The following is a 16,362-nucleotide window of genomic DNA, read 5'->3' on the forward strand; positions in this document are numbered from 1 at the left end:
GGAAGAAGCTGGGTTAGGCTGAAGAAGGTGCCAGCATCTATATCACCATTCAGTTAGTTTATATGATCCATCTCCCAGCTGTGCAACGCTTATCTCCAGGACTGCATTGCTTCCCCAGATGCATCATCCTTCTTCCCTCTGAAGGAAGTCTTTGCTCACACGAACAAAACCTTTGTCAAGGCTCTGGCGCTTCTCCAAAGCAACAGCTAACAAAAACAACCCAGTCCCTCCACACGAGCTGTCTCAAACACCGCAGCTTGGGAGACTCCCACCTCTGGCCTGGGAGACCACCTGGAGGTAGGAGAGCACTTGGAGACACACACACACACACACACACACACAACCCCCATGAGCCCACCGCACCAGTGTGGAGCTGGCCAGAAGACCCTCACTCACCCGTGTGATGTTCTGGACTCGGAAGAGACGAGACACGAGGTCCTCATCAGCTGCTCCCGAAACATACTCTACTTCCATCGGGCCATATTGCTGGAGTCCGGGTTCAGGCCAGTACTGCAAACAGGGCTGCGGAGAGAAGAGGCACAGCTCGCCGTGAAGCGCACCAGCACGCGGGGAGCGGGCACCAGGCACCGCAGGCAACACCGAGCGGGACAGAGTGGGCTGGCACGGACACGGGACCAGGGGCACGGGCACCAGGCAGGACACCCAGATGGGCTTCTGGCACCAAGGGTGACCCCAAGGCCAGGCCAAGGAGGGGGTACCCGATGCAGGGTGCCAGAGCCACACTCCCATCACTCACACAAGAGTCACGACACATTGCTGGATGGAGATGGCCTCTGCTCGTTGGAGGCTCAGAGCTGAAAGCTCAGGTCCACCCTCTGCTGCATCCATGCAGCCATCTCCTGACTGCAAGAACACAACTGCTTGGGCGTAGCTGTGCCCACCGGTGCTTCCAGCGCTGGGTTTGCCTGTCCTGGTCCCTGCCTTATCCCAGACCAGGACGGGTCTGATCCTGCAGCATGACAGGGCAGGACTCGGCTGCCGCCAAGGAAGCCTCTCAGGTCATTCTGCTTCCTAACTTTGGAAAGAGCTTCGCAAGAGCAGCTCAGCGCTAAGATCACCCCTTCGACCTCCCTCTAAGAGGGACCAATCCCAACTTGAAAGCAGCAGCCCCAGAAAGGTGCGGATGCTCCGGGAAAGCAAATCCCTCGCGCTGCGCTCTTCCCGCACACGTCCGGCAGAGCATTGATGGATTGCTCAATCCAAGGGTCGGGGATGCAATTGTTTTCACACCATGACTGCTGGGAAACCAGCGTCAATACAAAATATATGATGTTTGTCATTGCACTTTAACAGAACATTTAGCATTTTGGGCCATCTAACGGCTTAGGCCTAACTGCATGGCAAATGTGTTTGAGAAATAATTGGTTATTAATAGGAGCTATAAATCTCCAAGATCTCTAAGCCTTCTAGACTCCGAGCTATAATTTGGATATTAAAACTTCCTTCGGCAAGACGTAGTTCAAGTGAGGGATATACCCTCTAAGTCACCTTTCAAAGCCGCCTGCCGTAAAGGCTGATTTATTAGCTGTTGGTCTTAAACTGGTAAACATTTAAAACCCAGCTAAATATTGTTACACAGACATCCCTGAAGAATAGATGTCCGCAGAGAAGCAGGGCTGGATAATGAAGTATGGCAGGGTCGGACGGTGCCGGGGGACAGCTCGCTCCGGGACCTCACTGCAGACCGAGCCGATGGGGTGCAGAGGCGCCCGCGCCGCGAGGCAGAGCGCAAAGTGCTGCCCTCCCACGCCAGCCACGGGGAGCCGGAGAGAAGGGCTCCCTGGGGGAGCATCCAAATAGGATGCAGGGAGCCGGGAAGCTCCTGCAGTGCTGCAGAGCCTTTCTGAACTAGGGAATGAAACAGCAGGTAGAGACAATTAAAAACAATTGTTTCTGCTCCCTCCTTTGCTGCACAGGATGCAGCCGGGTTCACGTCTGCTACTGCAGGCGTTAAGTGCTGTAGAGTCACAGCGGAGAGGGTGACACGGTGGCACTGCTGCAGGGCTGGATTTTGGAAGGGGCACCGCATCCCTGGCATCTACCTCTGTGTACACACAAGGGTAAACGTGAATTTGGGTGCAGGCTGCATTAATGGGCATCAACTCCCCTGCTCCAGCTGAGCCTGAACCAGCAGCTCCAAAAATTGCATCCTATTCTCCTCCATAGCCACATCTGTAGACCAAACCCTCCATGCTTTAAAACCTCTTTGCATGAGGAGGGAAGTCAGGCAGGTCCGTCCCCAAGGGAGCGAAGCCATTCCTACCGCCCGCAGGGGAAGGGGCAGCCGTCCCGGGCAGCCCGACGCTCGATCCGGCAATGTGCCCAGCGCCTTCCCCACCGCGGGGGGACCAGGGGCGGCCGCCTGCGTCGAGGGACCGGACCCGGGAACCGGAGCTCTGTCCTGGGCGCTGCCACTGACCTGCTGCGTGGCTTTGCCAAAGTCACTTCCCCCCACTCTGTGCCTCAGTTTCCCCATCTGTAAAATGCAGATAGCGATACTCACCCATCTTTGTAATGCATTTCAAGGCCCTGGGAAGAAAAGCACTATACAAGAGCCACGTATTACTGCAAATAACAGACAGCAACGGCAAGACGAACCCTTCTTTCTCCTGATCTTCTCCAACAAAACCTCAGCCACAGTCCAAGGTCTCCCAATATACTGCTCTAATTTTCCCAGATGCTGGTGCTGGAAAAGGCCCCTCTAACCCCTCTGGTCATGCACAGCTGCTCGGTTCAGTGTGTGCACCCGCAGTTTGCTCGGTTAAATATTAACCTGCTCGAAGAGTGGCAGATTGCTCTGAGCTAGGAAACCAGCTGGGAAGGTCTTCGAGGCCAGGTTTGCCTGTCTGCGGCCAGGGGCTGCGCAGACCAGGCAGGAGCATCGCCCCATCTCCCCATCTCCCTGGCCATTCAGCCGCTCCGGTGGTGGCAAAACCTCCACGGGGCAAAAGACCCCCCAGGACGTTGCTCCACGCTCAGGGTCTGCTGAACATCACCCCGTGCAAAGGTCCTTTTGAGCATGTAACTTTAGCTCAACCCGTACGGACGTGCTACACGCGAACCCAGAGCTACGTCTTGCCTAGCACATATATCTATAGGAAACCCCCTCCACCCTCCCCTTGGTTCAATGTAAAAGAGGGAAGTAGCTTCACGTGGGGCCGTTGCTCCATCCATCCGCATCCTCCCTGCACACAGTGCAACTGCCGTTTTGGGACATTCGCATTGAGTATCTGATCTCAGCTCATAAAGTAATGCAGCTAATGAAGTCTTCTCCAGACATCCATCAAGAGTCTATAATGCTAATTTTATGTAAAAATCCAATACGTTTCCTCATTGAATTAACATCATGGAGCTGTAACGGACTCTTAAACCCGCGCCGGTGGCGGCAGGAGCACTGCAGGAATCCCTCTGGGGAATGGTACGCTGGGAGAGCAGAGATGGACAAGGCTGAAACATGGCTCTAGCTCCCAGGGGACCTTGTGAGGTGCATTTTTGTCCCCTCTCTCTGGAGGACAAGCGACAGGTAACATCTCCCCTCCAGCTCAGCAGATCTGCCCGTCCCATCACACCATAAAACCCACTTTGCCTCATGCTGACTTATCAAGCGGCGTTCACAAGCCACCAGTGCTCTTGGAAAAATCAAAGCTTGCCGAACCGGCACCAAAGCGCAACCTCCCCTGGGGAAGAGCACTGAAGCCGGGTGACAGGACCCAGCGAGACTGTACAACCGTCCACGGCAGGGAGCGAGGAGGAAGGACGCATCTCGCTAAAGAACTGTGGTCCTGGAGGTGCATCTCTGAAACGGGAACCAGGGGAACTCCTTTTCACGCCGAGCTTTATCAAAACCTGTCTGAAGAACCTGGGTAGGGCCCCGTGCCTCAGTTTCCCCACTGCAAGAGGAGGATAAAATCAGTTCTTTACCTCCAAACTTTCCCGTGTCTTGTTAGCCCTAGATCTCCCTGGGGCATACACCGACTTAACCCACGCGTGCACAAAAATTACAGTACAGTAGTATCAAGGCAACGTCACGATAGTCATGACAGAAGTCAGGCCAGTTGGTGGCTGCAGCTTGGACTCCAGCCAGCCAACTCTGTGCTTACGGAGGCTAAAACCTGGCTCCCGTAGCTGGTCCCATCTCCTTTCCCGGAGGAGACGGAGCTGCAGCCAGGGGCTCTGGTTGTGCCGATGCTACCAAAAGCCGTGGGGACGTCCACGGAGCAGGACAGCCCGGCTCGGGCGGGCGGCCAGGCCGTGGCGTGCACTCACCCAGGCGGAGTTGGACTGGTTGAGCTGGTTGAGCATGACGATGGAGGTGCAGCCGTAGTCGTACACCAGCCGCCAGAAGTCGGTGGTGGTGTTCTGCAGCGGGTGCAGGGTGACGATGAAGGCAGCGCTCTTGGTGTAGCTCTGCAGAGGGGGAAGGAGCACAGTCAGGACAAGGGGAGCCCCCCAAGCCCCCTGGGTGGGCGGGTGACCCCCAGCCACGAGCGTCACAGACTCACAGAACAGTTGAGGTTGGACGGGACCTCTGGAGATCATCTAGACCAACGCCCTTGAGGGACAACCTTGTGGAGGTCGCCGCATCGCCCGGGGCCTGCATCCCAGCCCAATCCCCTCCCAAATCATCTTCAGGGAAGAAGAGAAGAAGGAAGGAGGACCGGGCACAGCAAGTCCTGGCAGAGGGGACAAGTTTTGCCCCTCCGGCTGCCTCCCACAGGGCTTTGCAAGCAGCAGCCAGCACGGAGAAGGGCCCAACTCCGACCGCCTTTCCCTGCTCTAATTACCACTAACTCCGCCAACACTAAGAGCAAACCTGCTCTGAGACCTCAGAAGCGCTTAACCTTCTCCAAGGCTCATCCTGGCGCTTCCGACGCTATAAAAACCTGTCTAAATTGTCTCCATGCTTGGCCCTCCCAGCGAGGGGAGGAAAGCGCACGCTTTCGGCTCCCAGATCTCCCGAGGAAGAGCGTTTTGCACACCTAGCTGTGCACAAAAAAACCCAAAAATCACACTTTTGATCCACGAACAAGCACAAGCCGTGGACGCCGGAGGGCGGCCTGGCCCCGGGAGCCACGTGCCAGCTGACGGGGCCCCGAACGAACGCACCCCCGCGTTAACGGCGCCGCCGCGACGCTCGAGCATCTCTGGGGACCGAGGGAAGCAAAGAGATGAGCGACTCGAACGGCGCCGGCACCGCCTCGGCTCCGCGACACACAAACAGCTTCTTTTTCCCTTCTTTTGGGGGAGGAAAGGAAACTGGAATGAAAACTCTCTATAGGCAGCAAAAAAAAAGAAAGAAAGAAAGAAATGATTCTTGCTAGTGCTTCAAAAGCGCCAAGCGCTTGCAGGGTACCTCTCCGTCACCAGCAGCATCTGCCTTATGTCGCTGCTCTTTTGCCAGGCGTATTTACGGCAAGGGAGCATCTCCGTAAGGCGTTCCTGTGCACGGCAGCTTTCTTCTCCCCGACAGGGAGCACTGAGAGGTGCACGGGAAGGAGGAACGCTTCAAAGCCCCTCCTGCGCGCTGCCGCTTCATCCTGCCCCGATACACCCAACGCCGGGGCTGGCGAGCACCTCCTTGGAAGGCAAAGTGGCTTTGAAAGCAGCGCAAGGGAGCGACCTACTTGGCTCCATCCTTTGCTTCGTGGTGCGTCAGCCCCAGCGGCTGTACGAGCCCTTCCCTGATACCCCCAGGCTGAGCTTGACCCATTGCAGCGTTGGCCGGCACCGGAGGTTCGGAGCTTCTCGCTCATCGTAGCACCCACCTGCACCAGATCAGAAAACCTGCGCCCTGGAAGGTCCCGTTCCTCCTGGGCAAATGCGAAAGGGACCCAGAGAAACCAGGTTGGGTGCCAACGCCATTCCAGCCAGGACGCACTGAACCCCTGGCAGATCTCGGCCTCGCTCCGAGCACAACCTCCCCTGCAGAACGGGAACAGCAATGCTGATATTCACCCCCCTTGGTCATGCTGGTCATATTGACACGGGGCAGTCAAGGCACCGGGAGCCCCACAGCTGGACTCAACGCTGCATTAATCAGACTTTTACCATGACGCGCTTGAGTTGCTCAGAAGCATGAACAGAGCAGAGACCTCCTAGAGGTCTTCCACCTGCAGAGAGGGTCTTCTTCCCCGCAGAGACCCAGCAGAGCGCTCCCTCGCCCCAGTCTCGGATGGAAAATACACTCCAGAGCGTGCAGCTCAGAGTGCAGAACGGGATGGGTAAAAGTCCCAGGGCCCGTGAGAGCGAAAACGCCGGCAGAAGGTGCAACCGGCGATAGAGCGGGTGCCGGCTCTGCCCGCCCGCCTCCGTCACCCGCGGCATCGCAGTGCTCCAAGCACGGTGGTGACGGGCAGGAGAGACCAATTGAGTGTGACAGACGGACGGACTGACTGAGCAAGCCGCTTTGGCACTTAAAGGAAATGAGACGTTTTATCAGAGAGGAAAATGGGTTTATCCCTTCAGCGAGAATTTCATCCAAAGGGCTTTTTCTGTCTGTAAAGCAAATTCTCTTCTCTGACCTGGGCTGTCCCCGCAGTGGAGATTAAGGAAAGGAGGCTCAGTGATGTATAAAAATAAAATAGATATGCAAACCCAGCGCAAGCTGAAAACAAAGCTCACATGCCATGCAAGCCAAAGCCCTGAGCTCGCTTCAAACAGCTGGCTGCTGCCCCAGAGCCGCTCTCACCAGCCGCCTCCACTTTACGAACCGCTTTTGCTGCGAGTGGAAGCAGCCAACAGGCAGACGAGAGCTGCACGAAGCAGCAACGCGATGAATTGCCCACGGGGTGAAAAACGCAGCCAGCACATGTGGGTGCCCAGATGCCATCAGAGGGAGGGAGGCAAAGGGCGTGGGAGGCTGCTCGGAGCACGCGCTGCTCCTGGGCTCAGCGCCGCCCGCGCACGGGCTCTCAGAGCACCCCGGCTCCGTTCGGGAGACCAAACCAGTTTCAGTGATAAACGACCGTGGCTTTGTGCCAGCAGCAGCACGCTCGGAGCTCCCAGCGGCTGTGGCCTCTCCGCTCCGGTTTGCAATCACCGGCAGGTTCGAAAGGGCGCTTGCATTACGGGTGTCCTTTCTGATCGGAGCAGAGGGACACGTGCACGGGAGCACGGCTGCTTCTGTGCACCTAGAGAAGGGGCAAGACGCAACAGCCCGGGCTGCAGGGTGCCGGGCAGCATCTTGGGAAGCTCTGTGCTACCAATCCTCTCCTGAGAGTTTCCTCTCACTTTTCCATGCTCCGGTTTCCCTACGAAATAAATGAAGAAGAGGCCCTGACCTTCCTTTGTGCGCGTCTTGTGAGATCAGATGAAATGCGCTTTCAAGGCGAGCAAGATGTCACTACACAAAAGCAGGGGTGAAGGACCCAGCTAAGTCGGTCCTTCCCCTGCCTCGTCCTTCACCGCCGTTGACAGATCACCCCTCGCACGCGAGTTCGGGACGACATGTGCCCGCATCTTTGCGCGCTTGCGTGAAACGAGGCTGGGAATTCAAACCGAGCCCACGTTTGGCCTTGAAAAGCCACCCAGCAGCCTAAGACACAACTCCACCGAACGCAGCCCGTGTGCTCCTGCAACCCAACGCATGGAAGATTGCACCCAGGTGATCTCCAAGCACCCAATCCGCCCGTCGGAGCACCAAGACATTCGGCGTTTGCACCGACGATGATGCTCGGGCTCTCCCCATCCAACCTCCCTTACGCGCCATCCGGGGAGCTGGCTCCGGTGGCAAAGGGAGCCCGAGAGGCTTTCTGGTGCTGCGAGAGCTCAGGCAGGAGCCCCAGCCCTTTGCCCCCGCGCACGCTTACGTCAGTTAAGGCCGCGTTGATGTAGTTGTTGCTGTCTCCGTCCACGGAGATGAGGAAGGGAAGGCATCGGTCCGGCGGCAGGACGTCCATGCTGCGGTTCTTCTCCCGGTTGCGGGGCAGCAGGGCGATGCTGCACTCCTCCACGTCCAGGTGGGGAGTCACCGAGTTGAGGGTCTGCGGGGACACGCGGCTCCGCTTAGCGGCCTCCAGCACCCTCCCCTTCCCACCGGGAGCGGGGTCGCGTTCCCCCGGCTCGCAGCCCGGCTCATCGGGGTGCCGCTCACCTGGAACTCCTCCCGCAGCTGCGAGGAGTTGCTCTGCGGCTCTATCCTCACCATCTCCTTGTAGGTGGGTTTGAACTCGCTGGCCGGGATGCTCGTCTCCCCGCACAGGCAGGCTTCCAAGATGGCATCGTGAATGAAGACGTACTGCTCCTTTTGCAGGAGGAAAGGGAAGAGGTTGAGCCGGCGAAATGTGGAGAGAAGGGTTTTCCACCTCCCATGCGGTCCGAGTGGTCCCCAGGAAAGCTCCTCTTCTGGGCAAGGCCAGCAAAACACCCTTGGGAGCTCTACCGCAGCAGCACCTACTGCCCCCGGTGAGCTGCCCTGCAACGCCCCGAGAAGCGAAAGCAGCCGAATGGGGTCCTGGGTTTCCGTGGGGACGTCAGCGGTGGCGATGCCGATCGATACGCCAGGCTGCAAGGGCTTTAAATGCTGGCAGGGGGACGGTGGAGCGAGAGCAAGCCCTCCACCATCTGCCAGCATCAGCAGCAATGCTGCCCCAGATGTTCCCACACCCCATAACCACCCCGGACGGGACACGAAACCCCAAGGGCTGAAGCCATCTAGGACATCCAGCCCTTATTCCTCTCCCTCTTGCATTTCAGCCACTAATGCACTCGCCGCCCCAGCCTGCTCCTGGGCCGCTTCCCCGCTCACCTCTGTCTGGATCATGTTGATTCTCCGCGAGCAGAGGGTCTTCACGCAGTTGTAGATGTCCACGACGCCCTCGCACTCGGCCATGTCCAACATGACGTCCAGGACGATGTAGCAGCCCGTTCTGCCCGTGCCGGCGCTTGGCGGGGGAGAAGAGAGCAAACACGTTCCCAAACCCATACGGCACCCGCGGGAAAGCGGAGACACCGCTTTCGGAGACACCGACACCTAGCAAGAGGTCCACGCGGGGAAGGGCCGGAGCTACGGAGGCGACGTGCCCGGACGCACGTGCTCGCACGTTGGCCAGGACTTCACGCACCTCCATAACCTCAGCCTGGAGCCTGCTTTTCCCTTAAACCACCCTCCTCGCCGTCCGCACAGAAACACCGCTGCGGGGGCTCCGCAGGGGCTGTGCAAGCGCTCGGGCTGCACGCACGAGGCTGGGCGCCGGTGGCAAAGGTTCATTTTTGTTGGAAGGCAGCCAAAAGCCCTGCTTTTTGCAATAAAAAGCAAGCTTTCGGAAGAGAAACCGTCCGAGCACCGACGGCCCTGCAGGACCGAGCGACGCCGCTGCGGCCCAGGGCTCGCGGGAGGGAAATGCCCAAACGTGGGGGACCGAGGAGGGCAGCGGGGCCGAGCTAAGCGGGGCGCTCGGAGCCACGCAATCCCAGCCGGCGGGGCGAACACAGCGGCGATATCCCGAATCCCGGCACGTTTGCTCTGCCAGCCGAAAACCCGCCGCTGCTGAGCCTTGCCAGCTCCCTGGCCACGCCGGGGAGCAGAGCGGCTCCCCCCGCTCCTTTTCTGCAGCCTCTTTTACAGTGAAATACTAATTTCTGGGGCTGATGAATCACTCACCGTGATTATCAGTGATTACAGACTACGGGAACTAATCACGCTCGCTGCTGCCGGTGAATGAATACTGATGAGGCAATTGACAGGGAGAGATCAAATAGAAAATCCCTCTTGTTCATCAGCTCCTCCTTGTTTGCCCAGCAGAAGTAGAGCCATTAACCTGTCATGCGGGGAGCCTCGACGCCTGCTCAGGGGACACCAAATCGCTCCTCCGGGGACGTGCAACCCCACGCCATGACCCAAGGGCTCCTTCCCTGCCAATTTAGCTATCTCCTACCTCCGCATTAAATATTCCAGCATCATTCAGAGCTTTTATACATCAAGCCAAATGCCGAGGACCTATCTGAAATACAGACAAGACGCGGCAAATTGCCCCGAAGGGACTGGATATAACCCAAAGCCCAGCTCGGCTTTCAAAGCAGACCAGGGACGGCAGCACAAAGAGGAGCTCGTTGCCTTGGCCAACCCTCCTCTTCCTCCCCGCGCACCGCTCTCACCTGCAGTGAATGACGATGGGGCCGGCGTCGGGCGGCGTGGACACCTTCACGCGCCGGATGAAGGCCAGCAGCCCCGTGGCGTGGTAGGGCACGCCGTGCTCGGGCCACGACGTGAAGTGGAACTGCTTCACCTCGTGCCGCGCCGAGTAGCCCCTCTGCAAGGGAAGCGCCAGGCAGCGTGAGGGCCCGGGGGGGCGAGGAGCTACCTAAGCTTTACTTGCTTCACCTGGGGCCACCAAGACACCTGAGGTCCTGGGCAGGTCCCCGATTTTGCCCCGTTTGCACCCAGCCGAGCCACGGCGAGCCGTTTGCAGAGAATCACGGAGGAGCTCTCTTCTCACTGGCTGCAAGCAGGTTAAAACCGAGTGCAGGACCGCCCGGCACCGAGGTGCCAGCGCCTGCCTCGAGGAGGACTGGATTTGTTCCACGGGGATCTTTGCTCATAACTAGACAGTAATTTCACGTTCCTGTAGATTAAGGGGTAAATTACGCTGGCTCTGTCCCTAGGTGCCAAGCTGGAAAGTAACTGCCACATAACCTCCGCTCCAGACTGGAGGAGAAAAACCATCATTCATCCCCTTGCAATTACCTGGCGCTTACCCAGGACTTAAATGCTCGCTACTGACCCCAAAAAGCAAAAGCGGGGCTGGCACCCAGGTGCAGGGACAGGGAGGCCCAGACCCCAGGGCAGCGACGAGGCCTCGGGGCATTTGCCCACAGTGGAAGATGCAAAGGAAACCTCAGAGGTCTCACCTCCATGGTGGGGGAAAGCTGGGGTAGATAAATAGGACCCTGGTAATAACACTTCTCGGACGTGGAGAGCCGGTGGCTTACCCTTTCCAGGGTGAACGTCCGCACGGCGTACTCCGCCAGCGCCTCCGACTTCACCAGGGTGATCTTGATGTCCCCGTACATCTCGGAGTCGTCCGGCCAATATTTGGAGCATTTCACCTGCAGCAAGCAAGCAGACGGGCCGGGCTGTCAGGAGGGGGTTTCTCGCAGAGCCGGGAGGGAGAGGGACCGAACGGGGCCTTACCCGTCCCACCTCCACCAGCTTGGTTATCATCACGATGCTGGAGCAGTGCTCCTGCCACACCATGCGCCAGAAATCGTACACCATCTCCTGCTTGGGACCTGCAGGGCAGGGAGGGAAGGAGACCGGGGATGGACATGGGGCAAAGCCAAGCAGCGGCAAGCCAAGAGCCGAGCTTCCCCGCCGCCCGGCTCCTCGGGGGAACAAGCAACCCCTGCCCCAAAGAGCTTTCGTCCGAAATGCCGCTGCGGTTCCCCTTCTGCCTCCCCGGTGCTCACAGGGGGAAGGAGGTGACTCACCTTGGGTGGCTATGAAATGGTTGGACCTGTGGTAACCCTGCAAGGCAAAGGCAGACGTCAGTCCCCAGGGAAGGACGCCGTGGCCTCAGGATCCAGCCCCCACGGCGGTTTGCCACGGGAAATGCTTCCCGGTGACCCAACCGGCGGCAACCGTACACGTCCATCGCGGTCTGCGGCCAGGCTCTGGCCACCAGCACGAGCTCCACCGGCTGGAGCTCATCATTCCCCGGGATGGAGCAAGTTCGGACCCAATTTCCAGCTGATCCCTGCTCAAACCAGTCCCCACCCAGCCCAAACTCCAAAACCAGCACAAAGATGGCAAAACCTCTAGGAACAGCGGAGCTAGGCATGGCCAGAGGGCCGAATCCTCCAAACTGCAGGGAACCATCATTAGGTACCTGGTGCTCCCCGTCTTAGGAGGAGTCATGTCCCACCGAAGGCTGGTGTAACTCGCGACCCTCATCCCCTTTCCCTCAGGAAAATCCCCAGCAACACAACGCCGCTGGCTCCCGCCGCCGGGCAATGCCATCGCGAGAGCCCTATTAATAACATCTGAGCTGGAAGCGGCCGCAGAGCACTGAGAAACGGCGTTCGTTTTCACGCGCAGGGCTTTTTCCCCCCGCAGGGAAGGAACGGTCCCGAGCTTGCTTTGACCGGGCTGGTTCAGGAGATCGGTAAGGAAATTAAGCATGCGAAAACGCAGAGCCCTTTCGACAGCGCGAGATCGCTCGCCAGGCGCGCAAAGCCAGTCCCGCCGCTCCACAGAAACGGCGGCGATGCCGAGCCGAAGGGACCGCGGGTGCCCCTCTGTGCTGCTCGCGCACCAGCTAGCAGCCTTGGCCTCGACCATCTCCTGCACGTGGAGGTGACGGAGGCTCCTCTATGCCCTGGGAGTCCTTCTACGCGGGTCGAAGGGATTTGCTCTGGTTAAATTCGACTCTTTTTCCAAGCGACCGAAGCTGACCCAAGAAAGAGCCCTGTTCCCCATCACCCCAGGGACTCCACGCTTTGCAAAAGCTGTGCCGTGGAGAGCAAAAATTCCCCCTTCCCTGGGCTGTATCCACCTTCTCCATAAATCTTATCCAGATGCTATTTTACACCTTGGTGCCTGGTGTGAAGGCCCGGTGCCTGGGAGGAGAACGGGAGCAGAGAGGGAGGAGAGCAGAGGCGAACCGGCTACTTACTTCGCGGTTAATCCGGATCTTAACGATCCCAATCGGACACCGGTTCGAAAGAAAAAGACCAGAGACAGAGACATTAGTGAAGCACAGTTCAAGAGACAGGTTAGAGCACCGTCACCGGCCGCAGCAGGCCATGGGGCAGAAAGGAGGCGCGGGGACGGGGACAACCCGCCGCGGTGGCAATGGGTCCCCTCTGCCAGGTGATTTTCCAGGCAGAAGGGAAGAGTGGGATTTGCTGCTTCTTGATGAAGATTGGAGGGAGCCTCCTCTTCCTCGCCGTGCTCAATGCCGACCTCCCTCGCTCTTAGTGTCCCCTGGGAGCGAGGCCACCGCCGCGGTCCCCAGCACACCGCTCAGAGCCGTCCGCTGCGGGGGACCCCAGCCTGAGCCCCCCCAGACTCGCCCACACCGCCGGGATCGGGGAGCCCAGAATGGACAGAGACCCCTCGGGCCATGGGAACAGGAAAAGACCATGGAAAAGAGGGGACAACAACCTGAATGAGAAAGGAGGGCAACAGAGAGGAGCACGGGAGAGAAGGAAGGAGACGGAGGAGCTCCAGGGGACAGTGACACGGAATAAGCAGAAATTGCTGACGGACATAAGCCACTCGGGCTCTTCAAGGCAGCGGGCGAGGAGTCTGCTGGGGACGCGCGGTTCAGTCCCCATCCAGCCTGTCCTGGGCTGTCTCAGCTACCCTCATGCTGCCGATCTTTCGGGGATAGGCCCCCTTCCCTTGGGAATTGCTCTTCTCAACCCGGACCTCATGCCGGCGCCTGTGGCCTCAGTAGCACCCCGTGGGTCTGAGTGCCCCCCAGCAGGCACCATCCCGACTTACGTCAATGTAGTTGGCATTGATATAATCCGAGTTGGGATCTCCCAGCAGCGGGTGGAGCTTGACTCGGTGGCGGTCATCTGCAAAGCAAGCCCCAGGAGGTGCCGTTAGGGCATGGAGGGATGCACGTGGCGATGGTGCATCACACCCCAAGTTTGGTCTCCAATCTCTGCACCAGCCTGTCACCAAAAACAGCTCCAGAGCCCCTTGCTCCCCTGCCATGGTTTTTAAGCCAAGCTGGTAATTCAAATCTGTGGGATTTGCAGCAGGACCTCCAGCCCACAGGGGCTCACAGTGGTGGGACGGAGAGCAGAGACAAGAGGTCCATGGGGTTGGCCATGCGCTGGCCCTGGCTGGCCCAGGGAGCATCAGCCTGGGAGACGAACGGACGCTCTGGCCATGACAGCAAGGTCCCTGGTTGCCTGCATCCAAAGCAGGTTGCCTGCTCCCTGGTTTGAATGTAGGAAGTTGACTGTCTGCCACCCTGGAGAGGTTTGGAGGGTCCTTAAAACTCATAACTTCTCCCCTTTGCGTCATCCGCCACTGCCTGGACTTTCACACCAGAAGTTCTGTGGGGCTGGGCTGCACTTTCTCTTAAGTACAGATAGCGAAACAAAGTCCAGGTTATCTAGGGTCTTTCAGCACTGCCCAAAGTATAACGGCGATTTTATTGCCACTTTTTAAACCACCCCAAGATGTGCTGTCTCCGAGACTTATCCAGCTCCAGGAGCAGGTCTTGGCTGCACTCCAGCCCTCGCACTTGTTTTGGTGGCCGATGCCCAATGGGAGCTCTCAGGCCTGCACACCCTGTGCTGAACAAGGAGGTCTCTGCTGCCCTTGACCAACCAAACCCAATCACAGTTAATTCTTGCCATAGATCTGGCAGCTGCCAAAAAAACTCCAGCCCTTTAGAAGGTTTTTCAGGTTTTCAGGAGCTTCTAAGCCTTTGCTGAAGGCACTCACATGTTGACACGTGATCCTGTCTCCCTTTAGTCTTGTCTTTCTTCTTCGAAGCATCCCAGCCTTCAAAGAAGCTCTGAAAAGACAAGAAGCCTGTCGTGGCCCGAGGGACAGGGCTCTGGGAGTCTCCGTAGCCCTGTTCCCCGCCACCTTCCTGGAAAGCAGCTGCCCCAGCGGTTCCCCCCTCCACCTCACAGCTGGGTCCTGCTGCCCCAGAGCCCCAGCCGTGGCTCCGGAGCACCGTCTGGCAGCTACATGCTTCTGTTGCATCCACGAAATGCCCCATTTTCCAGCAAATTATATGCTGCTTGTTTTTTCCAGGTTCCTTTTTTACCTCCCGAGCCCCTTCTCCCTCCAGCACAGGTTTGTGTGTAATAACAGTAACATCCATAGATTGGCATAAGAGGAGGAAAGTGGAAGGAAATTACATGTTTTCTCCCCTCCCATAATATCTGAGTGCTTTCAAATGACTAGTTCCGAGAACATACAGCAGCTTTTCAAGGAGCACTAATGATTATAGCCAGCCCTGGTTTGTCCAATACATAAAAGGGGGAAAAAAAAGCTCCTGCACTTGAAACAACTAAGCATTAAACAGTAATTTCACTGGGAAATTTCAATCGCCAGACCTGTGGGACACCAAGGAATCAGGAAATCAACCCTGCTGGGTGCGTTGCAGCAGAGCCCTGCAAAACACCTCGCTCTGTTACAGCCCGCCAGGGCGGGATGGGCAGGATGCACCCAGTAACTCCCGGAGGTGACTTCTCTCCCCTTGGAAGCGACGGGATCACCCTCTCCTGCACCCCCTCCCTGGGGTTTCCCCGGTCTTGAACGCTGCCAGATTGCAGCAGAGAGTCCTTTTATCACAGGACAAGCACGCTGGAGAGAGGGAGGACTTGGCAGGGATCTGACATTGTTGTGCAGATGCCCAGCAGGACCTGAGAAAGGGAGAATCATCTCCAGCTGCTGCGGGAAAGCCTGGATGATTTGCTGCAGGTAGGGGAGGGCTGGAGCATCCCCGACACGCACGTGCCGCCTTGCCAAGTCACGGGGGACTTGTCCCTCCTACCTTCTACCCCCTACCCGAGACGCCAGCGTCCGACGCTCTCACCTCGTACTCCTGCTTGAAGCCGTAGCCCTCTGCCGTCTTCATCTGGTTGATGTGCTGGAGGAGATCAGCCACGCGCACAGCGGGATGCAGCTGCCCGGTGTGGTACGGGGACCCTTTGCGGCCGCACTGGCGGCGGGGAGAGCCTCCGAGCAGGCTGCTGGACTCGTTGACCACGCTGCTCCGCTGGTCGCCTGCAGAAGGGACGGGAGAGACGCGGCCGTCGGGAGAGCGAAGGGCTGTACCGCATCCCTGCTCGGCTCCGCACGCACGCGGAGGAGGCTCGAAAGGGGACTCGGAAACGTCCCAGGGCAGAAGCTGGTGCTGACCCAGCAGGTTTGCGAGCAAGCCAGACCCAGCGTGCTCTGCACGGCCTGGGGCATCGCCTCTGCAGCTATTCCTGCAACGTAAACCTAGAAAGGCCCATTACAGCCTGGTAGGATAATACCAATCTTTTCTGCCCATCTCCTACCTCAATCACAGCAGACCTCTTAGAAAGACTGTGGGAAAGATCTTAAAGTGGGTTACAAGCTTATTTCCCATCGATTTAAGCACTTAACTCACATCCAGCCCAATAAGAGGCAGGCACACAAATACCTTTCGCTTCAAGCCTTGACTTCAGAGATTGCGTCGCTGATGAATCCAGCCCTAATGGTTAATTTTCCTTACCACTAGATAGCAGTGACTTATTTCTAGCACTGACGCAAATGGACTTTGCTGCTGTTTAATGGGGTAATTCATGCAGAATTTACCTGGCTTATATCTCTGCAATATAATCAACAGCAGAGTTGGAGCTAGAGTAGGACCTCACCTGCGTTTATCATGGCAGGGTCGC

General features: G+C 58.0%; 1 protein-coding gene across 1 annotated transcript in view; it reads right to left on the bottom strand.

Moving 5' to 3' along the window:
* Nucleotides 1-16,362, bottom strand: part of PTPRU (protein tyrosine phosphatase receptor type U) — an 83,039-nt gene that overhangs the window by 10,990 nt on the left and 55,687 nt on the right. The window contains exons 16-27 of the mRNA XM_064524942.1: nucleotides 15,531-15,721; nucleotides 14,426-14,498; nucleotides 13,466-13,542; nucleotides 11,449-11,485; nucleotides 11,153-11,250; nucleotides 10,951-11,067; nucleotides 10,117-10,271; nucleotides 8,768-8,903; nucleotides 8,114-8,263; nucleotides 7,830-8,003; nucleotides 4,288-4,428; nucleotides 397-522 (exon numbers count right to left, since the gene is read on the bottom strand). Coding sequence (XP_064381012.1) covers nucleotides 397-522; nucleotides 4,288-4,428; nucleotides 7,830-8,003; nucleotides 8,114-8,263; nucleotides 8,768-8,903; nucleotides 10,117-10,271; nucleotides 10,951-11,067; nucleotides 11,153-11,250; nucleotides 11,449-11,485; nucleotides 13,466-13,542; nucleotides 14,426-14,498; nucleotides 15,531-15,721 — 1,475 coding nt within the window. The remainder of the gene's footprint in view (nucleotides 1-396; nucleotides 523-4,287; nucleotides 4,429-7,829; nucleotides 8,004-8,113; nucleotides 8,264-8,767; nucleotides 8,904-10,116; nucleotides 10,272-10,950; nucleotides 11,068-11,152; nucleotides 11,251-11,448; nucleotides 11,486-13,465; nucleotides 13,543-14,425; nucleotides 14,499-15,530; nucleotides 15,722-16,362) is intronic.

Source organism: Dromaius novaehollandiae, chromosome 23 (genome assembly GCF_036370855.1).
Source record: "Dromaius novaehollandiae isolate bDroNov1 chromosome 23, bDroNov1.hap1, whole genome shotgun sequence".
Lineage (NCBI taxonomy): Eukaryota > Metazoa > Chordata > Aves > Casuariiformes > Dromaiidae > Dromaius > Dromaius novaehollandiae.